The sequence below is a fragment of the Caretta caretta genome, chromosome 2 (assembly GCF_965140235.1).
Source record: "Caretta caretta isolate rCarCar2 chromosome 2, rCarCar1.hap1, whole genome shotgun sequence".
NCBI classification, from domain to species: Eukaryota; Metazoa; Chordata; order Testudines; family Cheloniidae; genus Caretta; species Caretta caretta.
The window spans coordinates 90,344,773-90,369,852 of NC_134207.1; the positions used below are offsets into that span (position 1 = coordinate 90,344,773).

General features: G+C 39.6%; 1 protein-coding gene across 4 annotated transcripts in view; it reads right to left on the reverse strand.

The window, feature by feature from the left end:
* PIEZO2 (piezo type mechanosensitive ion channel component 2) overlaps positions 1-25,080 on the reverse strand; it is a 465,759-nt gene that overhangs the window by 64,782 nt on the left and 375,897 nt on the right. For all 4 annotated transcript variants that reach the window (XM_075125316.1, XM_075125317.1, XM_075125315.1 and 1 more), the window contains 9 exons: positions 24,399-24,603; positions 24,165-24,266; positions 23,438-23,603; positions 13,680-13,923; positions 12,333-12,429; positions 11,099-11,258; positions 8,951-9,040; positions 5,379-5,500; positions 4,235-4,306 (listed from right to left, as the gene is read on the reverse strand). In XM_075125316.1, the coding sequence (XP_074981417.1) occupies positions 4,235-4,306; positions 5,379-5,500; positions 8,951-9,040; positions 11,099-11,258; positions 12,333-12,429; positions 13,680-13,923; positions 23,438-23,603; positions 24,165-24,266; positions 24,399-24,603 (1,258 nt within the window). The remainder of the gene's footprint in view (positions 1-4,234; positions 4,307-5,378; positions 5,501-8,950; positions 9,041-11,098; positions 11,259-12,332; positions 12,430-13,679; positions 13,924-23,437; positions 23,604-24,164; positions 24,267-24,398; positions 24,604-25,080) is intronic.

Sequence of the window (25,080 nt, forward strand, 5' to 3'; positions counted from 1 at the left end):
TTGAAGGTTGCTTTCATTTTGTTAGAGAGTAAAATAATCTCAGAAGGTAAATTAACGATTTTACGTAAATTGTACAACTGGACAAAGAGTACAGAACTGCTTTTTTAAATGCTGAGGTATCCTTTAAACTACATAATGGGATGTATGAGTTATTTTCTTCAAACTTTTAAGCTTTGATGAGGTAATGGAAAACCTTGGCTTGTTTAAAATGAATCACTTTAATATTATTAAACATGATCACAAATGAGGTTTTTGCCCATGGATTCAGAAAGGATCTGAAACCTCCATACATTAAAGATGCAGAGTGAATGAACTGGGCCTTATATCCTTGAACAGAAGCATTATTTTGGTATGTAATAAGGTAACAGGCCTAACATGAATGAACAAGGAAAACAAAAGAAATGAAAAATAAGATGACGCGCAAGAGAAAAAACAAAGTCACGGTATTACGTTTGGCAGTGAAGAATGGTAAAGTAAAACCTGCATGTAAACGGAAAGATTTTAAAACAATAGTTACTTAGACTAAATATCACATAGTCACCCAAGACATATGGAACAATATATATTTATATAAAAAGTGTACATTTTACCCTCATTATAAACCTCTAGAAAAATCAAAATAGCTTCAACCCTTCTCAAACATATGTGGTAGTCTACATGTCTCTTTTGTGCTCAGATGGACACTAATAAATCATATTAAATCTTAAACCTGAGATGAAAGTTGCCAGTTCTCTATCCAAACATAGACATGGTACAAGTTGCCATTAAAAACAGAGGCAGTCATGTCTGCTCAGGTGGACCTCTGGGGCTGTGCAGATCTCCATTAACATCAATGGGACTCTGTGGGCTTAAGAGTCCACCTGAATGGATCTGATTGCAGAATTGGGGTCACAAATATTGAATAACAGAAAAATATTGAAACAAGTAAAAATATTTCACACAGGCCTCTAAGAATGTCCCTAGAAGAGATGTTAAAAATGAAAGCTTTCAGAGACATTCATAATTTAAGGCCCCTAACCTGGAGTTGTTTTTCAGGAAAAATTACAGTTGCTGATAACAAGAAGTTGTCCACACAGACAGGTCAGCAGGATGAGATCTACAGTCTGTGTGATACTTAGGGGTTAATATATTGTAGAGTATTACTGTCATACATTTGCAACTACAGGCATCCTTAAGCCTGGAGCCCCATTGTGCTGCAGTAATGTACAAACACTCATGTAAATTCTCTCTCAGCTGTGCACTCAAGTATTTCTGAAGAGACAGTAATATAACAAAACACTCCTCTAACAGCTAATAAGGAGTGTTTTAATTGAAAAAAAAAGTATGACTGAACAACAACAACACGCTCTGGCAGATACACCTCAGGATGGAACAGAGAGTACATTAACCACCTACGGGCATTATTAAAACATTTAATAAGTAAAATAATTAATTAATGGCCAGATTTGTGTTCACTCACAGATCCCCTCCCCACTTCCCACTGAGGAAGGGGATTTTGTGGCAACATTCCTCTTTTTTCCATGTGTCATGGAGAACTCTGCACAGATGTGGGGATTTGCAAGGGAGGAAGGGGAAGGTCAAGGTAGGGGTAGGGCTTGAGGAGTGGGAACTGTACTATTTTCTCCTCCCCACTCATATCCCATAGTAGGAATCCCCATTTGGGAGCCATTTGGAACAGCTGGGAGCTCTGTTTACATCACTCCATTAGAGCAGAACTGTTAAGGGTGGGGATACACAGCCAACAGAGAAGCAAAGAACCTCTATGCAGATGGCTCTGCCACCTGCTGATCCTTTTAGGGCTCAGGGGCCTGTTCCACAGGGACTGAAGGAGCACTGCTTTCCTCATTGGAACAATTTGGGAGACATCTCAATGAGGAAAATCTCACAGATGTTTCCCATCCCATTGTCATCATTATGATCAGAAGGTATCTGAGTACATAACTGTATAAACGGAATGAAAAGGAAACATGGTCCAGTTTAGCGAACACCAGAACTGGCATAAAACGCTGAACTCCAGTAGTGCAGGCTCCTCAACAGAAGTAAACACACCTACAGCCACAAGCCAAAACACTAAAAAGGAAATGTCTTTAGCCTTTTACGGAAAGTGGTTATAGAAATACTATAAAGGATTTACAAATGGTGGTCCTTCCATGTCCAAATTGTGGGCCTGATCTTGCCCACAGTAAGTACTATTGTGCTTCTACTCTGTGTAGTCCTCTTTATTTGAATGGACATGGTAGTGAATCTGCATGGCAGGGCAGGCAGTGTCTGTAGGCTCAGGCTACATGATGCTTTCCACAGGTTTCTGCCTTATTGCAATAAATAATTTAAATAAGGCTCACTGTTTAAACACCAAAATGCGTGTTGTTCCCTAAGAACATGATATAATGAGGGTGAAATGAACCAGAAATTGCTGAAATCAAGGCCTTGTTTGGGCAGTTCTTCTGTTTACTACAAAACCAGTGTGAGGATTAAGACAGACCATATCCAATTCCTTCCAAAAATACTGTAGTTTAAAATTGTAAGAAAACAGTTGCTAATTGTAGCTTGTGTTTATTTTGCTATTGTTGTTTTAAATGAAACTGAAATGACAAGAAGTAAGCTTTTGAAAAAGGATAGGTCTCTCTAAAGTAATATTATGCTCTTTACAAACAGAAAGACATAGGCACAGTTTACTTGTGACTTGACAGAAACAGGCATGTAATATACTATAAAATACTGTTGGCAAGAACACACATACACAAAAATACAGACATGGACACAAAGAGCATAAAAATATGTTTGGAAGGGAAAAATAAGCAACTCTAGAGGTGCAAGACTGAAAGTGATCATTCATAAATGTTTCAGTTTAACTTTGCACTCTGATCAGTACCATTCACTTGTTAAATAGCCAATACTGACTATCCTGCAATAGATGACTTCTGTGAGCTAAGATCTAGTAACTGGACATATGAGTTTAGGCAATTAAGTGCCATACTCTTCTCTCTTCTGATTTATAAAGGGTGTAAATTAGGGTAGAACCATCCATGTATTATCAGGCTAGCTGTACTGAGTTTTAGGGCTGTAAAGGAATTAAAAATATTATAAGGAGTCTGGTGGCACCTCAAAGACTAACAGATTTATTTGGGCATAAGCTTTCTTGGGTAAAGAACCCACTTCTTCAGATGCAAGTTTTTTCCCAGAAAAACCTTTTATTTCCTGTCCCCCGTTTAGTAAAAACAAACACCACTGACTGAATATCAGCTGCACAGTGTAGGGGCAAATTTTGTTGCAACTGCAATAAAGTAATAAGGACAATTTTTTTGGCGGGGAGAGATCTATGGAAAGATTTGACTTGAGGAAGAAGTTGAAGATCAGAACTGTTCGCCAGTATTAATAGTATAAACTTTTTGCTGGAATGGCTCTCTCAAGTCTCACCAATAACGTCAGAGATTTTGGAAGAAGACCTTCACTGGCACCATCTGTTCCTATCTCAGAAGCATGAATACAGTTCTACACTTCACATTTAAATGCTTTATATTTATAAAGGTGGGATTTTCTAGAGCCTTTAGCCTAACTCTACCCTCACAGAAGCCAACAGTAAATCTCCAATTGACTTAAGTGGAAACAGAGTTAGGCAAACTCTCAACACTTTTGAAAACATCACACCAATCAAGATTCTCATGGTTACTGAGGGATCCATCCTACAGTTCTTATTCAGGTTAACTTCTCATTGATATAACTGATTAATGCGATTTTTAAAGAAGAATATTTTCCATGCACATGGCTTGATTCCATTCTCACTGAAGACCATGGTGATCTGTGCATGAGATGACAATTGGTGAACCATCTAACTTTGAAAAATAAAACTAGTAAGGACTAAGCTCCGGCCCCAAATGCATACAACTAATCAGTATTGGGGCAAAGCTTCTACTCTCAAATTTAAAACCATTTTATCATCTTTTTGGAGGCTTCCCCTTCTTTGTGTGTGAGACAGATTATTTTGGTTCATGTTTTTCTTTGACTGGATATAACTGCAAATGGTCAGAAATACCAAAATCCGCATTACAGAACATTGCTTATTTGTCCCCTGGAGGTTTAAAGTTGAAATCACTGGTTTATACAATCAAGCACTCTATCAAGTCACAATCATAAAACCATGCATAAAAACAAACAAGTTGTGGGAATGCTTTCATTCTGGTCAAGGATATAAGGGGTAAATCCATGTATTTGTAAGATGATTGAGAAAACCTACTGGAAGCATGATCAACCCAAGGCCGCCACCACAGCTTTTTTTTGCCCTTGGTTTTCTCTTTGTCTGCTTCTCCTAAAATAAAATATGGCCAAATATTAATTTTACAAAATGAAAAACACATTTTTACACTTTGTTTAATCACTTATTTTTTGTAATAGATCTAAACTGCATAAGCACATCAGATTTCAACTCTATTCAATATACTCAGTATGAATGATATTTATGTTTTAAGAGGTAGCCCAGAATGCTAATGATCTATCTTACACAATAAATAAAAAAAAATAGTATTCCACTCCAAGTACGACAAAAAAGTTCACAGTTTATATATACACACACACACACACACATATATAAATAAAATAAATGATCACCATGCAGACGTGCATTACACACTGATGGATTTCATTGATTTTCCATAAAACTAATGGAAAATAAACAAAAAAGGGTTTATATAGATGTCCAGTGACATTTCATTTGTTAAAATGTTATTGTCTAATATGCATAAAACTTGCTTGTAAATACTATAAACACGATTTGGAAACAGTTTCTATTAATCATCGATGAAGTTAAGTTCTGAAAAAAATATCCATTATTTGTTAACACTCTGAAAAATAAAATTCATTCATAAAAAACAAAGCTCTAAAAGTACATTGCAAATGCCAATAACTTTTTGATCCAAAATTCAACCCCAGTTAGGTATGATTGGAAACAATGGCACTTCATGATATTTTAATCTATAGTGTTTCAAACAATAAAAGATGTTTGTGTATTTCAATGGTTTCAAAAAACTCACAGCAACCAAGAAAAGATTGCTGGAAAAATCGTAAATCTTTCTCTTTCTGAGACACTACAATTTTTTATAAATACAGCTGTTGCTCAAGTAAATGTCTGTTATTCAGTTCCTTGCTAAAAGACACAAATTTAACCAAAGGTATGTCTGTTTACCTCAAAGCAAATCATTTTCTTAAAATGGAAGTACAAAAGCCAGATATTTATCTGGATGAATCAAGGTTTAAAATGGAATTCCACTAATAATGCCCATCACATCAGTATTTCTCACACACACAGACTTAAGCCTACTGAGTTCCTAGCACTGAGCTCCAACTTCTGATACATTTATGCCATGGAAACGTGCTAGAGGTACCTTCATCATCTTCTTCAGAAGCCTTTTGAATTTCTTGCCCTTCTGTTGATTCTTGGGTCATGCTCAGCATTCTCTCTTTACCCTTTTTGTATTTTTGTTGCCTAGCTTTGATGCGGTCCATCCTAGCAAATGAGATATCATATTCAGTCCTTCACCCCTTTGGACCCACAAAGAAACATGACTTTTAAACATATATTACTTATGAGTATACATGTGCATGCGCACACACACACACAGAGGAAATTCTGGATGGGATTTTAATAGATTCTCAAATGATTCTGCCATTTGCAAATAAGCCCTGGTCTACACTGGCCGGGGGGAGGGGGTCGATGTAAGGTACGCAACTTCAGCTCGAGAATAGCGTAACTGAAGTTGACCTACCTACATCGACTTACTGTGGTGTCTTCACGGTGATGAGTTGACTGCCGCCGCTCCCCTGTCGACTCTGCTTGCGCCTCTCGCGGCGCTGGAGTTCTGGAGTTGATGGGAGAGTACTCGGGGACCGATTTATCGCGTCTACATTAGATGCGATAAATCGACCCCTGATATATCGATTGCTACCCACCGATCCATCCTACACAGACATACATTAATCTCCCATTTAAAAAGTAGTTAGGGAGCCCTGAAGATGAGCTCTACATGGCCCTGTGAAATAGACCAGAATTGAATCTGGGGCCCAGTGTCTCACTCCAGAGGATGGCAGGGTGTGAGAGTGATGAGCAGACAGAGCACTCAGCCTGGAGACTGAGAGCACCTTGTGTCACATGGCTGCCCTAGTTGATTCACTCTAAGTGGTCAACCTATTTCAGGGGGAAAATGCCGAACAGTAAGCTGGAATATAGAACGTGGATACTCACATTTTCCTTAGTGCAAGCAAATGGCAGCAGTGCTTTAATGTCCCTGCCCCTTTCACCTCCCCCATCAGCGGCCCTGCTGGTAGAGTCCGTACCAGCAGGGCCACTTACGGGGAGGTGGGGGTGCAGCAATGTTAAAGTGCTGCTGTGGCAAGGGAACCTACAGTGTTTTAACGTCCCTGCCCCTTTTGCCCTCCTGGCTGCCAACGGCCAAGTTGGGGGGTGCAAAGGGAGCAGCTGCCCCGGCGCCAGTGATTTAAAAGGGCCTGGGGCTCTGGACACCACTGCTGCGGTAGCAACGGTGGTGCACGGAGCCCCGGGCCCTTTAAATCGCCACTGGCGCCCCGGAAAGCATAGGCCAGGCAGCCTGGAAGGGCTGGCTGGAGGATGCTGACCCCCCCAGCCCTGCCCCTTTTGCCGAGGCCCCACCCCTTTCGGGGGCCAGAGCCGTCCCCATCCCATTAAGTGTCCGGAGATACTTTCACCCCTGTTTATAGTATAAAAATTCAGGCTCAGTCCTGCACTGGGAGGCATTGGGGCTATACTACTGTAGAAGGAGCTCTGGGGGGAAAGCTACCTCATGCAGAACTTCTCCTGAAGACTCCCACAACTCAGCAGGAGTGTGCATGGTATTACACCCCTTCAAGGGGTGCAGCGTACTTCCTCCTATGCACTCATGGCTATGACCCTAGCTCCTTTGGGAGTGCAGGGACTTCAGTTTTGTTCAAATGTAGCATGGGTGCAGGGACTGGGGGTTGGGCATTTCTCATGCCCTCCTTCCTCTGAGCCTGAGAAGCCACCTCCACAATCTGGTGCTCAGTAAGAGACTGATCCAAAGGCCACTGAAGCCAGTGGAAGTTTTTTGATTCACTTCAATAGGGTTTTGGATCAGACCCTTAAGTACCCAAATTTTGCAATAACTTTTTGAATTTTTTGAACAACTTGTTTAGAATCATCAGGGTCAAAAATTCTAGTGACTAAAAAGTGGCAACATAATTTTCAATTGATGGATCTGACCATTCGTAAGAAACAAATTATATTCTAGGTCTCTAACTACATTATAGTACATATTCAGTTATATATTTGTACTATAGACCAATGGATGATCAGATTTCTCTTTTTCCTTGTGTTCAACTACTGCTGGAATTTCTCTAAGTCAGTCAAACTGGTACAGTTGTTTTTGATTTCCTGCTGTGTAGGCAGTTCTCTACATTCTATTGATGTTTATTATTGAATAAAATCAAACAAAGCACACTTTGGCTTTCCTTTTGTTGAAGTCAGATTTACTGCAAACCCAAAACAATGATTTTTGAATACAGTACATTGGATTTTTGTTTGTTTGTTTTTTTAAGTAACATGATCACCTTGACCTCAAACATATCTATGCAGAATTAAAACAATGATGACTTCCAGTACAGGCATATTGTCTTTTTTTACAGTTAGGATGAAATTCACCCTAATGCATAGCAGCACCCTCCACAGCACCTATACACCAAGGAAAAGATTTACGTGAGGAGAATGGCCACAGAGGAAAGCTTTGTAATGACCTCAGTTGGGCAGGTGTGGACTTGACTGTTGGTAGTGGGTCAGGGGAAGGATAACTGGATGTTTTGGCATGTGAGTAGCAGATAGATAGGACTTTTAGCACTTAGGGTGGCACGGAAGGCAGATTGGGAAATGAGACAAGAACATTAGCAATATGTGATAGAAGCTGAGTGGCTGGGTTGGCTTTATACAGGAAAGGGTTCTCCAGATCAGTCAGAGCGAAAGAAAATATTTTCAGTCAAGATAAAATAGATTCTCATCCTGGGCAAAAGCAGCACAAACTAAACAAAAGAACTAACCCACAACAGAGGTCACTATGAATAAAGACACAAGAGGTGAAATCCTGATCATACTGAAGTCAGTGGGGGTTTTGCCATTCACTAGCCAGCTCAGAACCACAGCTTTGCTGACTAACCCCACTGCTACTGAAGTTTTTGTTTTTTATCCTGTTTCCTGTGTCTCAAGGTCCCACTTGGTAACCTGTGACTCCAGCAGGATTTGGCTAATCTGGCCCTCCAAGTTATTAGTATTCTCAAATGGAAAAACAAAACAAATTTAGTAGTCTCCTACTAAAGAGACAGACCATGCTGCCACATTGCTAAAATGATAAGCAATGCAATAGTTAACAATGTTGGAATTTAAGTTATCATCCTTATATTTCAAAGGTAAAAAACCCCACCTTGAAACTAGTGGGGAGGTTCACACCTTCTGTTTTTATTTACAGTAAAGGACTATTTATAGTATATTTTCAGGCTTTCTACAGACTAAGGAAGTCAATATTGCATTGGTTTACATGTTGTTCACATTTTAAAGGTTAATTGTACAACCATTAGTTATAGAAAGACAATTTTATTTTTAAATGGAAATTTAGATCCTTTGGCTTAATTTTATAGCAAAGGGTAGATTCTGCAGCCACAGAATAGTGGAATAAGTGAAGGATCTCAATTAACAGAATATAATTTCCATACTCAAGAAATTATATACAAAAAACAAACAAACCAGCATATAAGCACTGGTTTGGTTGTGTGCAATAATATGCAGAGAAGTATGAAAGGATGCTTTAGAAGACGAGAGAATGCGAAAGAAATATCCCTTCCAGCTCCCAGAAAAGGGTTAATATGCTGTAGAGTAGGAGTAACCAGTGAAATAAATATAATAAATAATAATCCATACTGTCTCTTCAATTGATCCATTGATTTTTTCTCTTCTTCGATTCTTGCCTTTACTGCCTTGACAATTGTGGCCTGGAAAAGTTCAGCACCTCTACAGAAGAAACAGGGGGGAAATGTAACACTATTATGATTCTACATTCCCTTTATAGCAAGTAAAACACAGGGAGAAGCTTACTTTATAAACTACTTAAATAGTCTGAGACAAAACACTACCATCAGAAGGACAGTACAGAAATGATGAGCAATCACAGCATAATAATTCACTGGTTTTCAGGCAATCATTACCAGATTTTGGGCCAAATCCTGTAGTCACTACTCAACCATTTAGTTACAGCAGTCATTATCCAGTGCTTGGGTTCACTGGCCTCAAGGACTCAAAGTCAAAGCCTGAGTGAGAACTCCTTGCACAACTGCAGAATTTGATTCTTTACTTGTAAACGATGGCATACATTAAATCCTCTTGTCAAGCACGGGCAGCTCTGCCTTTGAGTGGGTGGAGTTCTGCCTGCCTAGTCCTCAGTGAGCACAGCACATGCTTCGTGCTCACAACACAAAATGCAAATGCGTATGACTCCTCAAATGAGTACGTGTCCCACCTCCAATCTGGAGGCATACTTGAACCTCTGTTAGTTAGTTAAGGGGTAACAAAATGGTTAGAGTTAATTTACAATACGTCAGTGTGTATTAGTTTAAACTATTTCTTGATGCATATCACCAGTATTTTGCACTTGCCTATGCTGAATTTTATCTGTGTTGCCAGTTGCTTAGCTTTGTTAAGTCCTTTCAAAGTTTGTTGTTCTTAGCCTACTTCTATGTTGACAACTGACTGACTATTCCTACCCTTTGTTTTCTGTTTCTCAAGCAGTTTTTGATCCATGAGAAAACATTTCACTCCATGACTACTTAGTTTCATCAACAGTCTCTCTCATGAGGGACTTTATCAAGGGTATTTTGAAAGTCAAAATAAATTGTGTTTATTGTACCTCCTCTTGTTGTTGTTGTTGACTCTCTCAGAGAATTTTAGTGCACTAGTGGCCTTTATAAAAGCCATGCTTGTTTGTCAACATCGCAGTGTGCAGACATCTAGAGGTTTCATAAATCCATTTTAATTATTTTTTTATCTGGTACTGAAATGAGCCTCACTTATGTGCAATTCCCAGGATAACCATATGCACTTTTTAAAATATAGGTACAATACTGGCATACCATGTCAGTTCTGTAGCACAGAAGATTATTTTAATAGGAAGTGCATATTGTTTGTAGCAACTCAACCTCTTCATTCTTAAATGCCTAGACTCTTGGATGAATATCATCTGGCTTCAGAGAGGTATTGCAATTGTCCTGAAGACAATCTAATCTTCTCTGGGTCAGGATTGTATGTTTCATAATGTTAATTGTGAACTAAAGATGGGCTCCGGTCATAAAGTTTGGATCCAAATCTAAACTCCCCCAAAGTTCAAGAATGTTTAGATCTCAGATTTTAGTGAGGCAAGGGCCCATCTATGAAGTTCAGCTCTATCTAGCAATGTATATGACCCTCATCAATGTAATATCTCAGTGCCTTACATTATTCATAGATTTTATCCCGGTGACATCCCTGTGACATAGGGAAGTATTATCTTCATGTTTACAGCTGAGGAATTAAAGCATTAGGTAGATTAAGTTTCCAACTTGGGGGGATGTTACTATCCAAGATTTTGGTTTGGGCTAGCTTTACTCTAAACATACAATGGTAATGGATGCATGATTATATCCTGAATTGGCTAAGTTGTATGAGAAAGAGAAAGGGAAAGGGTCACAGAGACAGCTACATAATGAAGCACAAGCAGCCTTGGGCACATTCAGTAAAATTCATCCAAGTGCAGAAATCAGAGAGTTCTATGGTATCTGATTCAGAGGCCTTTTGCTGGCCTTTCCTGCTGGGGTAGCCAATATAAGCAGCCAGACAGAATTCCCTTTTAAAGGAAGAAATGTGTTTGCAATTTTTATTTGGTATTGATTGTGGAGTAGTCAAACTTATGTCAAAGTGGCTGGAGCTTGGGTTAGTCAGACGCTTTACTGGCAATACTCAATATAAATACTAATAAAAACAAACCTAATAATGAAGGATTTGTGTTTAATCAGTTTCCGTTTTTACACTGAATGCTACCTTGATGCCAGGATCTGTGAAGCTTTTATATCAGCAACCACATGTAGGAAGTAGTAGCTCATGAAGACTCTTCTTTGCAGCAGCAGGAAAGCAAAGCATATACTGTCCCAAATAATTCCTGCCTCACCGCTAGGCAATTTACAGTCTCCAGTTTCTTTAGCTTATAAAAACAAACAGAAATCACCAACGTAAGGATTATCATCTTCTTAAATATGTAAGCACATCTCCATTCTGCCCAATGGAAATAAGCCAGAGTTCTGAAAAGCCTTTTTGGGCCTGTAAATCGTTTTTCTTAAGATAACTGAAACGTACAATTCCATCCGATGTATGCTGTATTTTATTTTTTTATATAGGGAGTTACTTTTTGGATGTCACAGAACTAAACCTGGGCTTTGTGGACCCAGAGTGTAAACTCCACCTGCAAAGTTAGCTGGCCTTGGGGAAGCTGGACAGTACTCTGGAGTTAGAGGATGGGGCGTGCAGCCTGTGCATAAGAGCTCTAAAATCAGAGAAGCCAGCCTAGTAGCTTTTGAAGTCCATACTCCAAGTTGGAGTTTCAAAGCTTGCTGCATGAACCATCTTGATTTTTGCAAGCCCCAGAGAGGTTTCTGTTGCCACTCAAAACTTTTGCATAATCAGGGCTGCATTGTATGTAATTTTGTTTGGTGAACTGCCTTTGTATATCCTTTCCCTATTTAGATAAGAAAAAACAAACAAACAAAAAATTTGAAAAAGAAAACAACAACTTTGCAGCAGAATTCCTAGGCAGGACACAGGTTCAGCCATTAAAATTTCACAGAATTCTATGTTCTACAGTTTTACAGTAGAAACCATTAAAAAAAATCTACATTTGCAAACCACTAGGCACAGACATTACGGTTAAATCTGTGATAAGTTAAGATGTCAGTATTTGTTATCTTTTGCCAAATACTGATTTTTAAAAATGGTTATCACTGTATAAACAGCAGATAGTACTCAGTTTTATGCAGTATTTTAAGTATTTGATCATGTTAGTCTATTTATGTCCTAGACCATACCTAATTTAGTTTGTATTATATAATATTGTTCTCAAGATATCAAATCAGTCAAGAGAAAATAGATTTGTCTGAAATTTTGAAAGGAGCCAACGTAGTTAACCTTTATTTTTATTATATTTTTTATTATTATATATTTATATTTCTATAAATAACCTTTATTTATAGAAAAGCATTGAAAAAAATCTAACTGCACTTACGTTGATGGTATCCTTTAACTGTACAAGCCAAGCTAAATGCTTGAATCAACCAGCAACTGTTTCGAATTAATGACTCAATGTAGCCACATGCTCCTATCTGAAAAGCAAATGAAGAGACTGATACATAAAGTTCAGAAACAAGTGATAAGAATCTAAGCACATCTGTTTATGTCACTGTCACAGTTCCAGGGTGGCTGCATCTGTATGTCCCCCTCTGTGTTCCACTCCACACACTAAACATACCAGGAGTCACCAATCAGTCTTAGGGGGCCTTAGCGGACCAAAGTCTTTTTAGCCTTTCCACCAGGGTTAGGGCTCCCCTGGGACAAAAGGCCTCATCTGTTTGCTGGATCAGAAAGAAGGTACTTTAAAAGCCCTTTCTTTGTCTGTTGGTTTCTGGAAACCCAGCTTGAACCTGTATATGCAAACCACTCCAGGCCGGTGATACTTCTGTAAAGTTACTTAGACTCACTGATTCACCTTTATCACCTTCCATTGTGTTTAGTGCTTGGAGGAGCTGTGGTAACCCTCCTTCGTGGAACAAAACACAATCATACATAACACGCTGATTTATATATATTTAAAATGAAAAATGCCTGTTTTTCTCAGTCCAGCAGTAAAAATGTTCAAAGGTAAGCTACAATTGCCAAAAATACATTTAAAGTTATCTTTTATAACATTTTAAATTATTGGCTTTTCTCAGCTTATCGGAGGCATCATAGGAGTGTTCTTTAACTAATGGTTTAACATTCATAAAAAGAACCCTAATAGTTAAATAAAGCCTTTAAGAGTTAAATATTGACATTTTCAATTGAAACTTAGACCAGAATTAAAGGAAACTAGAAGCTGGTTTGCCATCTCTTGCATCAGGCCCCCTATTCTCAGTGTCAGAAACTACAAAACTTCTTAGCATGATGACTGTCCGGCTCCAAAATGCCAATTATAATTAAACACCATAATGACACAAACACTCTATTCATTGTAGACCTTACAGACTTGTAGTCCTTACAGAGTTCTTACTCACACAAAGCGTCTACAGACTTCAAAAGAGAGCTTTCCCAAGTAAAGAATTCAGGATTTGGCTCCTTGAGAATTGCTTCTTACCTTGTGAACTTTCAGACAGTTCGACTGAGCAAAATAGGTCCACATTTTCTTATAATATAGAAACCCACAGTAATTTTGGATACTGTATTTACAGTTTCTGAATGAAACATGGAAGACTCTTGCACGCATTAGTACAATTTTGTGATGCTGAAAGGAAGGTTTTAGGACTGCTTAATGACTGCACACTTTTGCAACTAACCCACAACAGCATTCAGCACTGAAACTATAGATGCAGCCACTTACCGACAGTATGTTTTTCATTGTAATCACAAAGACATTGTATGCAATCAGCCAGTCCCAATAACGTAGAATGCTTCGGATAGGTTTCAATAATAGATCACCACCAAAGAGCAGGAAATAGAAACAGGCCACCAAGTAACCCATACAAAATATGCTGATCCTTGTAGTTCCCGTGATGAAGATGATAGTAAGCACAAACCAGAAGAGGTAACTAAATATTATCACTTTATACATATCTAAGTAGGATCTGTAACAAGAAGACAGAAACAAGGAAAAAAATTACTAAACTTTTTCTGATCATTTTCCTACACATTTTTGCCCACTACTGACTTAACCCTACAAAGTGCAGAGCACTCTGATCTTGACTCAGCAAAGCTCTTACACACCTGCTTAACTTCAACTCTAAAGCCAATGTAACTTCTCCCATCATGTGCTTGATTCAAGCTTAAGTGCTTTGATGAACAGTGGCAGAGTGCTCAGCACCTTACAGGATCAAGTCCTTTATCATAAAAGGATGGAAAATACATTCTTCACAAACTTCATGATGCCGTGATTTATGTGGCAATGTTATATGCATGTAAAAGACTGTTTGAGCTCATAGCTGAAGAAGTCTGGGTAACTGTTCAGCAAATCTATTTCTAAAACCCACCTGCATGACCTCATTGCAAACAATTCTATACTTATTGATGACTTCTAGAGAATTCAGTCTGGTGAGAGGCCCCATTTCCAAAGACAGCTGCTAAAAATATCTTTCTTCAATGCAGATCAACTGTAAGAGGTTTGGGGAGGTGTTTTCTGCAGAATGCCAGTGTGTTATAATTTACTGAAAGCTACGCTAAGAGGCCTCAGACAGGACAATCTGAAATCCATCTTGATTGGGAGAAAGGAGGAACAATGCAGTATTTTCAGATTCTTCAAAAATCTTGACTTAATATTCACTTACAAGGAGAACAGAGACTACCATTAGAAAATGTGCAAAAGGCTGTAGGGAGTAGTAGGTATAACTAACCATTTCCAAACCAATGAATTCTTAGTTTCCCTTACTGGAATATTTTGCTTCCAGATGTTCAGGATCAGCTCACACAAGCTGTGAAACCTGCTGTTCCAGGAAACCATGCAGGGAGAGCATGACATGAACATTCACACCTTCTGTGCCAAACTACCTAAGGAGTAAATGAGCCAACTGTACTGTAGATTGCCATGTGAAGAAACCCCTGCTTGACATTCTCATGCCTCACCAGACCTTTCTGGAGCTGTCTTGCTGGTCTATATTTATATATTTTCCCTGCTTAAGTTGCACTCAGGGAGATACTTAATGATAGGTTACAAAAAGGGTCCTTCTGGTTTACTTCTTGTAAGTAATAAGACTATTGGGACTAAATAGGACTAAACTGCAGTCAAAATTTTATAGATGTTGTTGGGTTTTGTGCGATAAAACACAAAACAACAAATTGTTTATAAGTTTTGCAGGAGAATAAGTAAACGGGGGGCCCCAATTGAACAGGTCTTCAGGGGCCCCTGGATGTGACTGAAATGGCACTGTCTGTGCTTCTGCTGAAAAAGATGTACTGTTGTGTTGCTGTTCCTTTACATAATAATTATTGATGTGTGGGATGTCTGGGAAGAGATCTGCTTCCTGACACTACTTTTATCATCCAATATTTGAGAAGCCTTGTCCCATTGTGCTTACATATTCTGCATCAGCATTTTTGAGAAAAGCTAAAGAGGAAAAAAAACTGAAGCTGAAAAGAAATCTCTCAAAAAAGATCTAATCAAAAGCATTTTTCTACATTTTTTACCGACTTGGGCTATCAGCCTCAAGGGTTCTGTCTGGATGCAATCACCTCCAAACTTCAGGTATATCTGGGGTTTTCATTCAATCAGAGGCTTGCAACAAAGTTCAGTTCTGGAGCAAAACATCCACACAGAGTTTGGGAGGCATTTGGATTAGGAGGCTGGTTTTAGAATAATCTCTTTTTAAAATTTAAATTATGCCTGGATTAAATAGACTACATAACAGTACAAAGCACATATTACACACTCATGCATTTTTTTTCTCATTTTCTCATATGTAAATAATTCAGTGCACCTTAATATTCTTACCTTAACATTCTTACTCCAAAGGAGGAGAAAAACAAGAGCTGGGCTGGGGGTGCAGGCTCTGGGGTGCAGCCAGGGTTGAGGAGTTTGGGGTGCAGGAAGGGGCTCCAGGTTTGGGGGGGCTCAGGGCTGGGGCAGGGGATTTGGGCACAGGGTTGGGGCGTGGGTTTACCTCGGGCGGCACCAGGTCAGCGGTGCAGTGGGGGTGCTAAGAGAGGCTTCCCGCCTGTCCTGGCACTGCAGACCACACTGTGTCCGAGAAGCAGCCAGCAGAAGGTCTAGCTTCGCGTGACTCTCACCTGCAGGCACCCCCCCATACCCAGCTCCCATTGGCCAGGAACCAGCCAATGGGACCTTGGAGCCAGTGCTCGGGGCAGGGGCAGTGCGCGGAGCCCTGGGGCCCCCCTGCCTAGGAGCCAGACCTGTTGCTGGCCACTTCTGGGGGGCACAGCGCGGTGTCAGAACAGGTAGGGAGTAGCCTGCCTTAGCTGGGCAGCACTGCCGCTGGGACTTTTAATGGTCTGGTTGGTGGTGCTGACCAGAGCCGCTGCGACCCAGCGCCTTGCATTCCACGACCCAGTACTGGGTCGCGATCCACAGTTTGAAAACCACTGTTTTACACCACAGGGGATTGTTATTTATGCCTCTTAATGTTTAACAAGAGGTTCCAATATTGTCAAATCTGCTGTGAGGCGAAAAACAATGAGCTGCAAAGAGACTGATCTACGTTAAAATCTGCTCCAGATAGTCTGAATGACTATGTGATGTTGCGGCTTAGCTGCTGGCATCCTGGTGCCAAGACTTCTCAGCATGATGACACTGGTCAGCATCAATATTATAGCATCATCCCCTTTGAAACAAGGATGCTATTGCCCAATTAGTACTTTGGAGCTTCAAGCAAGGTTACCAGCTCTGTTGATAACTCAGCCAAAGGTTCTGAGTCTATTATAGGAGTGGTGGGAGAGGTTCTGTGTGGCCTGTGAAGTGCAGGGGGTCAGACTAGATGATCACAATGTTTTTTTCTGGCCTCAGAGTCTATGATACACCAGTCAGACTCTTCTGCACCCACTAAGGACGGCCAAGATGTTGGTGTCCTGTAGCAGTAACTGATGTCTCAATGCTTCTTCAGGCTAATGGAATTGTCTCTCTCTTTTGCCCCCTTTCCCACATCATTCTCCTGCTTCCCTCTCCATGTTCTCAGCTCTCCCCTCCCCATCTCTCTTGCTGCCTCTCACTCAGGTCACCCCCCGCATCTCTTTATGTTTCCTGACCTTGTTCCATAGGCACACGTGTATATTTACCTACGCCCAAGACTTTCACGTCAGAGTCTCCTACTCCTCATATCATCCCTCTCTGGCCCTATTCTAATGCACCCCGATGTTTCCTTGCATCCCTGTCAATCTCCTTTTCTGCCCTCCATATGGCTCTATCCCCCAGTCTTCTTCCTGAACCCCACATTCTCCTCCTTTTTCCTACTGAACCCTGCAGTCCCCTTCACTCTGCTGAACGCTGATTTGTTGATTTTCCCTTTGTCTTTAGCTATATTAGCACTTTCAAAAATAAGCGTTATTTGTATTGGATTATCCATGTTTTCTTCCAGGATATGCAAGAAAAATTAATTGGACCTAGTTCATAAGATCTCTTCAGGGCCTTTCCTACATTTAATGGTATTTTTTCTTCTCCTGTTTTTCAAGTTCATCTCCTCTATCAGTAAGTTCCTTTTTTCTTGTCTCCACCTGCTTTAGACCATAAATCCAAAGTTGCACTGGTTGTTAAAACCCTTTTTATTAGCAACAAAATGTTTATTTCATGCAAGTCTGAGCTGAAGTCTGTAATGATGATTTGCAGATCCTCTGTCATTAACCTAAGTCAGAATATGTGTGGTTCCAAAGAATGCATTACATCTGCCTATGAGAGTGGTCTGCTGCTTCACCTGCTGTTGTCTCCTTGGTTGCAGGCGTTACAGGGGCCAGCTCTGTGTTAGATGCTGGTATTAGGTCCTGGTGTTAGGGGCTAAAATATTTTGATATCTCCGTATTTTTTCTGTCCATTTCTAGGTTCTTGCACAGGAGTTCTTCTAAATTGGGATTTTCCCACATCACAAGCAGTGGGAACAGAGATCCGCCTGTAAAGCCATCTTGGCTTTGCCTCTAGAAAGTCCCTACTTTTTATTCTTTGGCTTTGCTTTGTTTTTTTAAAATTTCTTCACTTGTGGTTTCCTGCAGGCTTAGTTGTGCATCCCCTGAGAAATCTGGGGGTGGAGTGAAATCTGGACTTTCAGAAAATCTCTTCCTTCAGATTCATTTGTCACTGTTGATCTCAAGTACTTTTCCAGAAACAGGAAAGTTAAGTAATTGGTTTGGTTACAAGTTCTTTTTTCCAATTGTTCCTACTGTAATAAAAGGCCTTTTAGCAATGCCTACTGGAACAGTTACTGTCAAGTGTCTCCTCAGAGGAGAAAAATCAGAAGAAAATCTTCAGGTTGTTACGTAAGATTTTTGCTATGTGACACTTTATGGACAGCAATGAGAGATGTTTGACTAAAACCTCATATACAATGCTTTGGAAATGTGAAATGCCCCAACAGAGAGGACATGGGCCAAATTCAGCCCTGGTGTTAAGCTAGTTTACATAGGCACTCAAGTCAATATAGTTTTAATTTAGATTGTAAAACCTAATTTAGAGTGCAAGCTCCTTGGGGCAGGGACTGTGTCTGCTATTTGTTCTATAAGGCAACTAACACATTTCTGGGTTCAAGAAAATAAACACATACTGATACACTGGGCATAATCTGATCCCACACTTACAAAATAAGGGAATTAAGGGAAAATTACTCAACAGCAATTCTCTTTTCCCTAGTCTTCTCTTCTTCCTTTCTAAACAGCAAATCCAAAACAAGGAAGCCTGTGGCTTTACCAACCAGGAGTAAGAAGACAAAAGATTAGTCAAATCCAAGACTTCCAGAACAAAGACATATATAATAAGATCAAAGAAAAACTACACCAAGCAGCACTTCTTGAGGGGAGCAGAAGAGATGTAGCACAGGAAAAGAGGACTACAACAAACAGAATTACTGGTGAGTAATCTTCCCTTGATGTGTGTCCTCCTTCTCCTAGTCTACCCAGCAACAATTACAATTAGCAAATATCACAAGCTAGGCCTTTGGAGGGAGGGGAGGAGGGCTAGGAACTTATTATATATAACTACTCTCGGAGAATCTAATGCAAAGTAACATTAATAAACAAGTACAGATCAATCTGGTAGTTCAAGAGGAAGTTATGAGGAAATGAACAGGTGGCCACCTTATAAATTTCAGAAGCAGATGCTTTTGCACTATGAATCAATGAAATTGGCTACTGCAGAATGGAATTTAATAATTTTGCATATAGCCATTTGGTTAATGGCATACAGTCTTGAACAAATCAGTCGTAGTCAGAGAAGTGATTGTAAAAATGGCATCTTGTCATGACACTGAACTCTTGATGGATTTCTGTTTAGAAAGACAGAAACTGTTAACTTTTACAAAACTCTGAGTGAGAGATCAGTACAATTCCAGAACTTGCTTTGCACACTGAAAGACACTTTCTCTGATACAGCAAAGGAGGACTGGGACACAGCACAGGTAAACAAAAGGCTAATTAACATAAAACTGCCTGAGTTTTGAACTGGACTCAGTGAGCATATGAAAATTCAAGTACAGGTCCATTACAGAACATGGGAACGGGAATGCACATTCAACTTCTTTTGGAACTTGAATGGGGGAAAAGTATATCAAGGACAGAAGTTGACTGCCTCTGAGCATGACTCAGTCACTAAACTCCTTGGAAAAACCTTTAGCAGTCTATCTGCCTTGCTCAATCTCCACACGGTCAGTGTAAGCATTCCGGGCTGAAGAACAGGATCAAACCTTCAATGCAGTCGTATAGGGCATTTCTAGGAATGCATTGCAATCACAGATTTAGGTTCTAAAACCAAGGGTGGTTGGACTGCAGGGGCCAACACTCTTTCATGAATGTTCTTTTCTCCAGAATCAGAGGTAGGATCCCATGAAAATATATCATGTCCCCAGAGTCTTAGACTCAAATGATCATGAGCAGGAAGGAGAGAGTTTTGCTGATAGGGTGGAGCTAAGCTATTCAAATAGGTGTCCCAGATTATAGTAAATGTCCTGAAACACATGGAGGTCCAAGCTCCTCTTGGTAGGGACCATTACTATTCTTGTTATTAATAGATAGCTCATGCTGAACCAATCCACCATGATGCTCTCCTTCCTTTAGAGGTTCACTTGCTCAGAAAGAGGGAAGAAGAGAATCTATCTAGAAAGTCAGCCATGAGGCTTTAGAAAAGATTTGAAAACTTCCAGTTTGCATGGCAGGTGTAATGTAGCTATAAGGAATATGACTCTGTTCTGCTTCAGAATAAACGGTCAGCTAAATTACAATTCAGAATCTTTATTACTAGTGATGACACACCAGTGAGGAAGGACACAGCTTGATCTTTAGATCTCAGAGTGAATTTGCAATACTGACAGCTACAAAAATCATCTCTCTGACTTGTGAGCTGAGCATATTTTACATGGAAGTCTTATAGGGAGAAAAACTGGCATGATATTATGTCATTTTTACAGTCACTTCTTTGACTATGACTGATTTAAGTAAATCTAATTTGTTTAGTTTTAGGGCTTATTCTAATTTCTCAGTGATACTAGAAAAAAGGACCTCCTCATTCTGCTCATCAGCATGCGCTGTCTTCCTGTAGTCAGTGGGACCTGCTACTTTCAAAACTTCTGAAGACCAGGCACTAGCTCACTTTAGATTAAAGGAAGATAAGCCCCTCGTTCTTGCAAACAACGATGAGACATAGCCAATAGATATGCGTCAAGGTTACCTGAACGCCTCTCAAAATGCTTGGCTCTATTATCTTAAAGAGAGGAACTTTTATCAAATACAAGAGTTTTCTCAGTCCAACTAACATGCTGTTACTCCAGTCTATGAACAATGAACAATTCAAAACTCAGAATCTCTAAATATGGCTAAACCAGTTGATATTTTAGTCTCAGAGTCTCCATGTAGTGTATACCCTGGTAAAATATAGTAACCAACGTGAAAGTCATGAGATTGCTGTTGCTTATTTGGTCCCTGAGTTTTCTAACAAGTTTCCTTTTCTTGTTCCTTTTTCTGCCTTATTTTTCATTTTATTTTCTACACAACATGAGTCTCTACACAACAGATCTACACAACATAAATGCATCAAATATAAAAGGCACATACATTTCCATGCTTAACCAGAACAAATATAGTCACAAACGTGTGTGTTCACCCTAACACAATTAAACAGATTGTTTCTCTGGATTTTCTGTTTTTCATATCCAATACTTTCCAGCGACAACATTGCCACCCCATAAATGTGAGCAGCAAACCTTTTCTGAAAAGGCTGTATACAGTTAATTACCTATATAAGAGTCTATTTTCTCATCACATCCCAAATACAGCCTTTGAATATACATAGAGTGACCTAGGACTTTAAGGAATTTTACGTATGACTCAAAAGGGAGAATTTGGTCCTAAAGTTTATGGAAAGGCAGCAGTCCAGTTAAGGTTGAGGTTTATTTCCCAATAAAAGTCTGATTTTGTCTCCTATCCAAAAATCTTCAGAGTACATTCTTTGTGCTGCAGGTTCTTCATATTTTGCCAGCAGACAATTTCTCCCATATTTCTGGGATTCGAACAAGTTATTCTTGATTTAGATAAAAATAAGTCAATCATTACTTTTTGAAAATCTGCTAAAACCAGCTTTTCCAAAAAAAGCTAAAATGAAATTTATTTGAAAGAGCTTGACGAGTTGCAGTGCAAAGGACTGATGTTATGATGGGAAAAGGTGCAGTTGGGCAGTTATTCCCTGGAGTGATAAGCATGTCCACCAGACTCCTGTGGACATTAAAAAAAAATGCCAAGCGAAGTGAGTCTTTAGCCCTTTTATTTCTGAAGAGAACTTTTAAATGTAGATTCATTGACACTAGTCACAGTGATTTTTCTGACCCAAATCAGGAAAATCACAACACGTTCGCACTGTCCCCTGGCATTCTCACCAGTGATGCTCTTGCCCGGAACCCCTAACTCAATGACAGCTTGGAACCATCTTCATCTCCGGTGCACTCTCCTCAAATATGAGCTCAGAGCTAAAGTGGATGTGGCAGCTGTGGCAACAAGTGGAAGTTAATACTCTTCCTGTAGTATTGGAGTCAACGCCACTCCCTTCCCTTCATTCCTCCCAATTAAGCCCCACTGTGGCAGACATTTTCTGTAGGTATTTCTGGCTGCTGCTAAGACTCCAGGAAATCATCTCCACTTGGTGCAATATCTAGTAGGGAGATGGTGGCACCAGGCCTCACCCTGCTATCAACAGTTGCCTGTTCTCAATGGCAGCAGAGCGCATCAAGTGCTGTAATCTCCGAATAAGCATGTCGGCTGAATGCATTTCAGTGAGTTCACCTTCAAAGCTATTCATGGCTTTGGCCACAGGTTCCAGTAGAAACAATAGGATTCATTTAAAGATTTTATGAAGGGATTGCAATTACAATGAGTGTCTGGTGAAATAATAACTGTTTATCAATTAAAAACAGCTTTCCACTCTGCTCCCTCTCAGCCATCTGAGCATAACATGCTTTCTGAGTCACAACAAACATCTAGGGGGCAAAACGTAGACACTAATGAAGTTTCCCCCATAGATATTCTTGTAAATATTGCACCAAACCTTCAGAAATGCATCAGGCTAGATGGCCAGCTGTGCTGAGCTTACACACGCAGCAGTTGAGGAGCAGGGAGAAGATGGCTCCAGGATTATGAGCTGCTCTAATTTTCAACAGCTGAAGTCGTTATATAAGAGCTGCTCCATCTGCCAAAGATTGGCTGGTGGAGTGTGTTTCTGGCTCCACCTCTTTTTTTTACCCCACACCACCAAAACAGACCTCCAAAGTCCATGGGTGGGAAGGGGGTGTCATGCAGGGGAAATCCTCAGCTGTCCATATGAGACAGCTTTATGTCCTCTTATTTGGGTTGAGTGAAGAATCTTCTTCTTTTCCAGAGAAGATTTTTGTTTGTTTAAATAGTGTATGACCTTCTTTAATTTTGAGCAAAGCAGCAAGACGTAATTAACTGATAAATACATTTGTGGTATTAAAGAGATACAGAGACAGGGCCAGACTAACTCGGTCTCGCACAAGTGCATGGGGCAGAGAAGACAAGGAATAGATCAGGTGTACCACCATGTACTCACCAGGAAACCTAGGAAAGGATTTTGCTCCTTCAGGCACAATCCCTCCTTGAACTCCACCTGCAATGCTGTTGATCTGTACCTTCCGCATGGCACCATCGAGACCACCATCAGTGGGCCAGCTACACCGAGATATTCAGAAACATGCTCACGTGTGTTGGAAAGAGCCTCCTAGGTAGTACCATATACTCTTTCCAGCTATTTCTTATGGAAGATAAATAACTTACTGCTGCACAAGTTGCATGTTGTAAAATGGGAAAAATTAAGACAGATCTCAATAGAGTTGGAAGCCAAAATTCAAACACTCTTCTATTACAGATACCTTCAAAACAGAGAATTTTAAAAAGAAGATACATTGTAATTTCAAAATATTCCAGACCCGACATTACCGGCAGTGAATGAAGTCGGGAACTGGGTTGTGCTGGCTAAATGACGCTGCATCAAGGTTCATGCAAATTTCCACGTTGTCCCCAGCCATGATTCGCACAGCAGCCTTATTTTCATCCTCAAACATTTGTCTTTGTAAGGATGCACAGAGCAGCAACATGAAATCGTCTGGAAAAATGAAGATATCACCTTGAGAACTTCAGCCATTATCTCAGTTCTATGGTGTGGAATGCTGAATGCTATTGGTGAAATGTTATCATCTAATCACAGCACAGTAGTTCTTACAATGATCCCTGGGAGATTGCATTATCTATGATGCACTGTAATACAAGTTTGACATTTGTTGCTACATTTCATTTTCACCTGATTATTCCACTTCCATGATTTTTTCTGAGAAGGAGATTAAAGGGAGGAAACAGAATTCATCACTTTTTATTCAGCTTTATTAAAGAAAAATGAGAATGTACCAGTTGCATAAATTACTGAACATTTGAATGCACTGATTTGATAAAAACACAATTACTGTTCAATGTACTGTGTTGGTATAATGCCTAGCACAATGTGGTCCTGCTCCATGAATAAGGCCTCTAGGATCTAAGTAATAAATATAATAATAATGCCCTGTATTGCTGCTTCTTCGAAACAAATAAAACCTTTGTATTATACTTTTGCATGATTTGAAACCAAAGAAAAGTAAACAACTTTCATAGCCTGTGCTAAAATACTTACAGACAAGAAAAATAGGATTTGGTCTTTCAATGAAGTCTGGAAAGTATAACCACTTTATGATGTTGGAGTTGAAGTTGGCATTAAGGCTTCTCCATGGATAGTCTACAATAAAAGGAAGCACGCAAAAATGTAATCAATAGTTTATAACAATTACTTCATTTTCTTTAAAGTATCTGTCAGTTTTCCAGCAGTTTCCTGTAAGAGCAAATGACCATAAAAGGTAAGTGACCCTACCTTTACAAGGAGCAGGTGGAATGCCAATACAAATGAAATACTGGAATATAATGGTGCATGCCAGAAAACAGCAGTACTTTGGCCAGATCTCTGCAATAGCTTTTCTTCTACGTCGATATAATACAGCAATTAACCAGAAGGCATGAATCATGGCAAAGAAATCCATTCGTTGACCAATTACATTAACTGACAGTAGGAAACAGGTCTGTGGAAGAAGTAAAGAAAAATATGCAGCACTTAGAACCCCTGAGATGGTCAGGGCAGATATAATAAATTAGCTTTTCAATCTGATTCTTGGAAACTTGATGTAGCTGAGTGTAGCTCTTCACATACTAAGCCTCTGACATGGTTAATAGTTCTCCACCACCCCACACTTTGTGTAATTTTCTATCATCACTGACTATCTCAATGCAACTGTAAAGCAAGTTTCCATTTCATGCTACTAAAAAGATAGAAAATGGCCAGAACGTAGTCATGATAAAGCCTAGATTGGAAATGCTTAATTGTTGCCAAGCAATGCATGTTACATAGACATATATTTTGATACTACTTACAGATGTTAAAAGAATGAACTCATAAAGAAAAATAATAACTGGAGGGCATCCTCAGGTGGGAACCACATAAAAAGAATAAGCTTTGTGACAATGTAACTTTTGTTTACTATAGACAAACAGCTCAATTG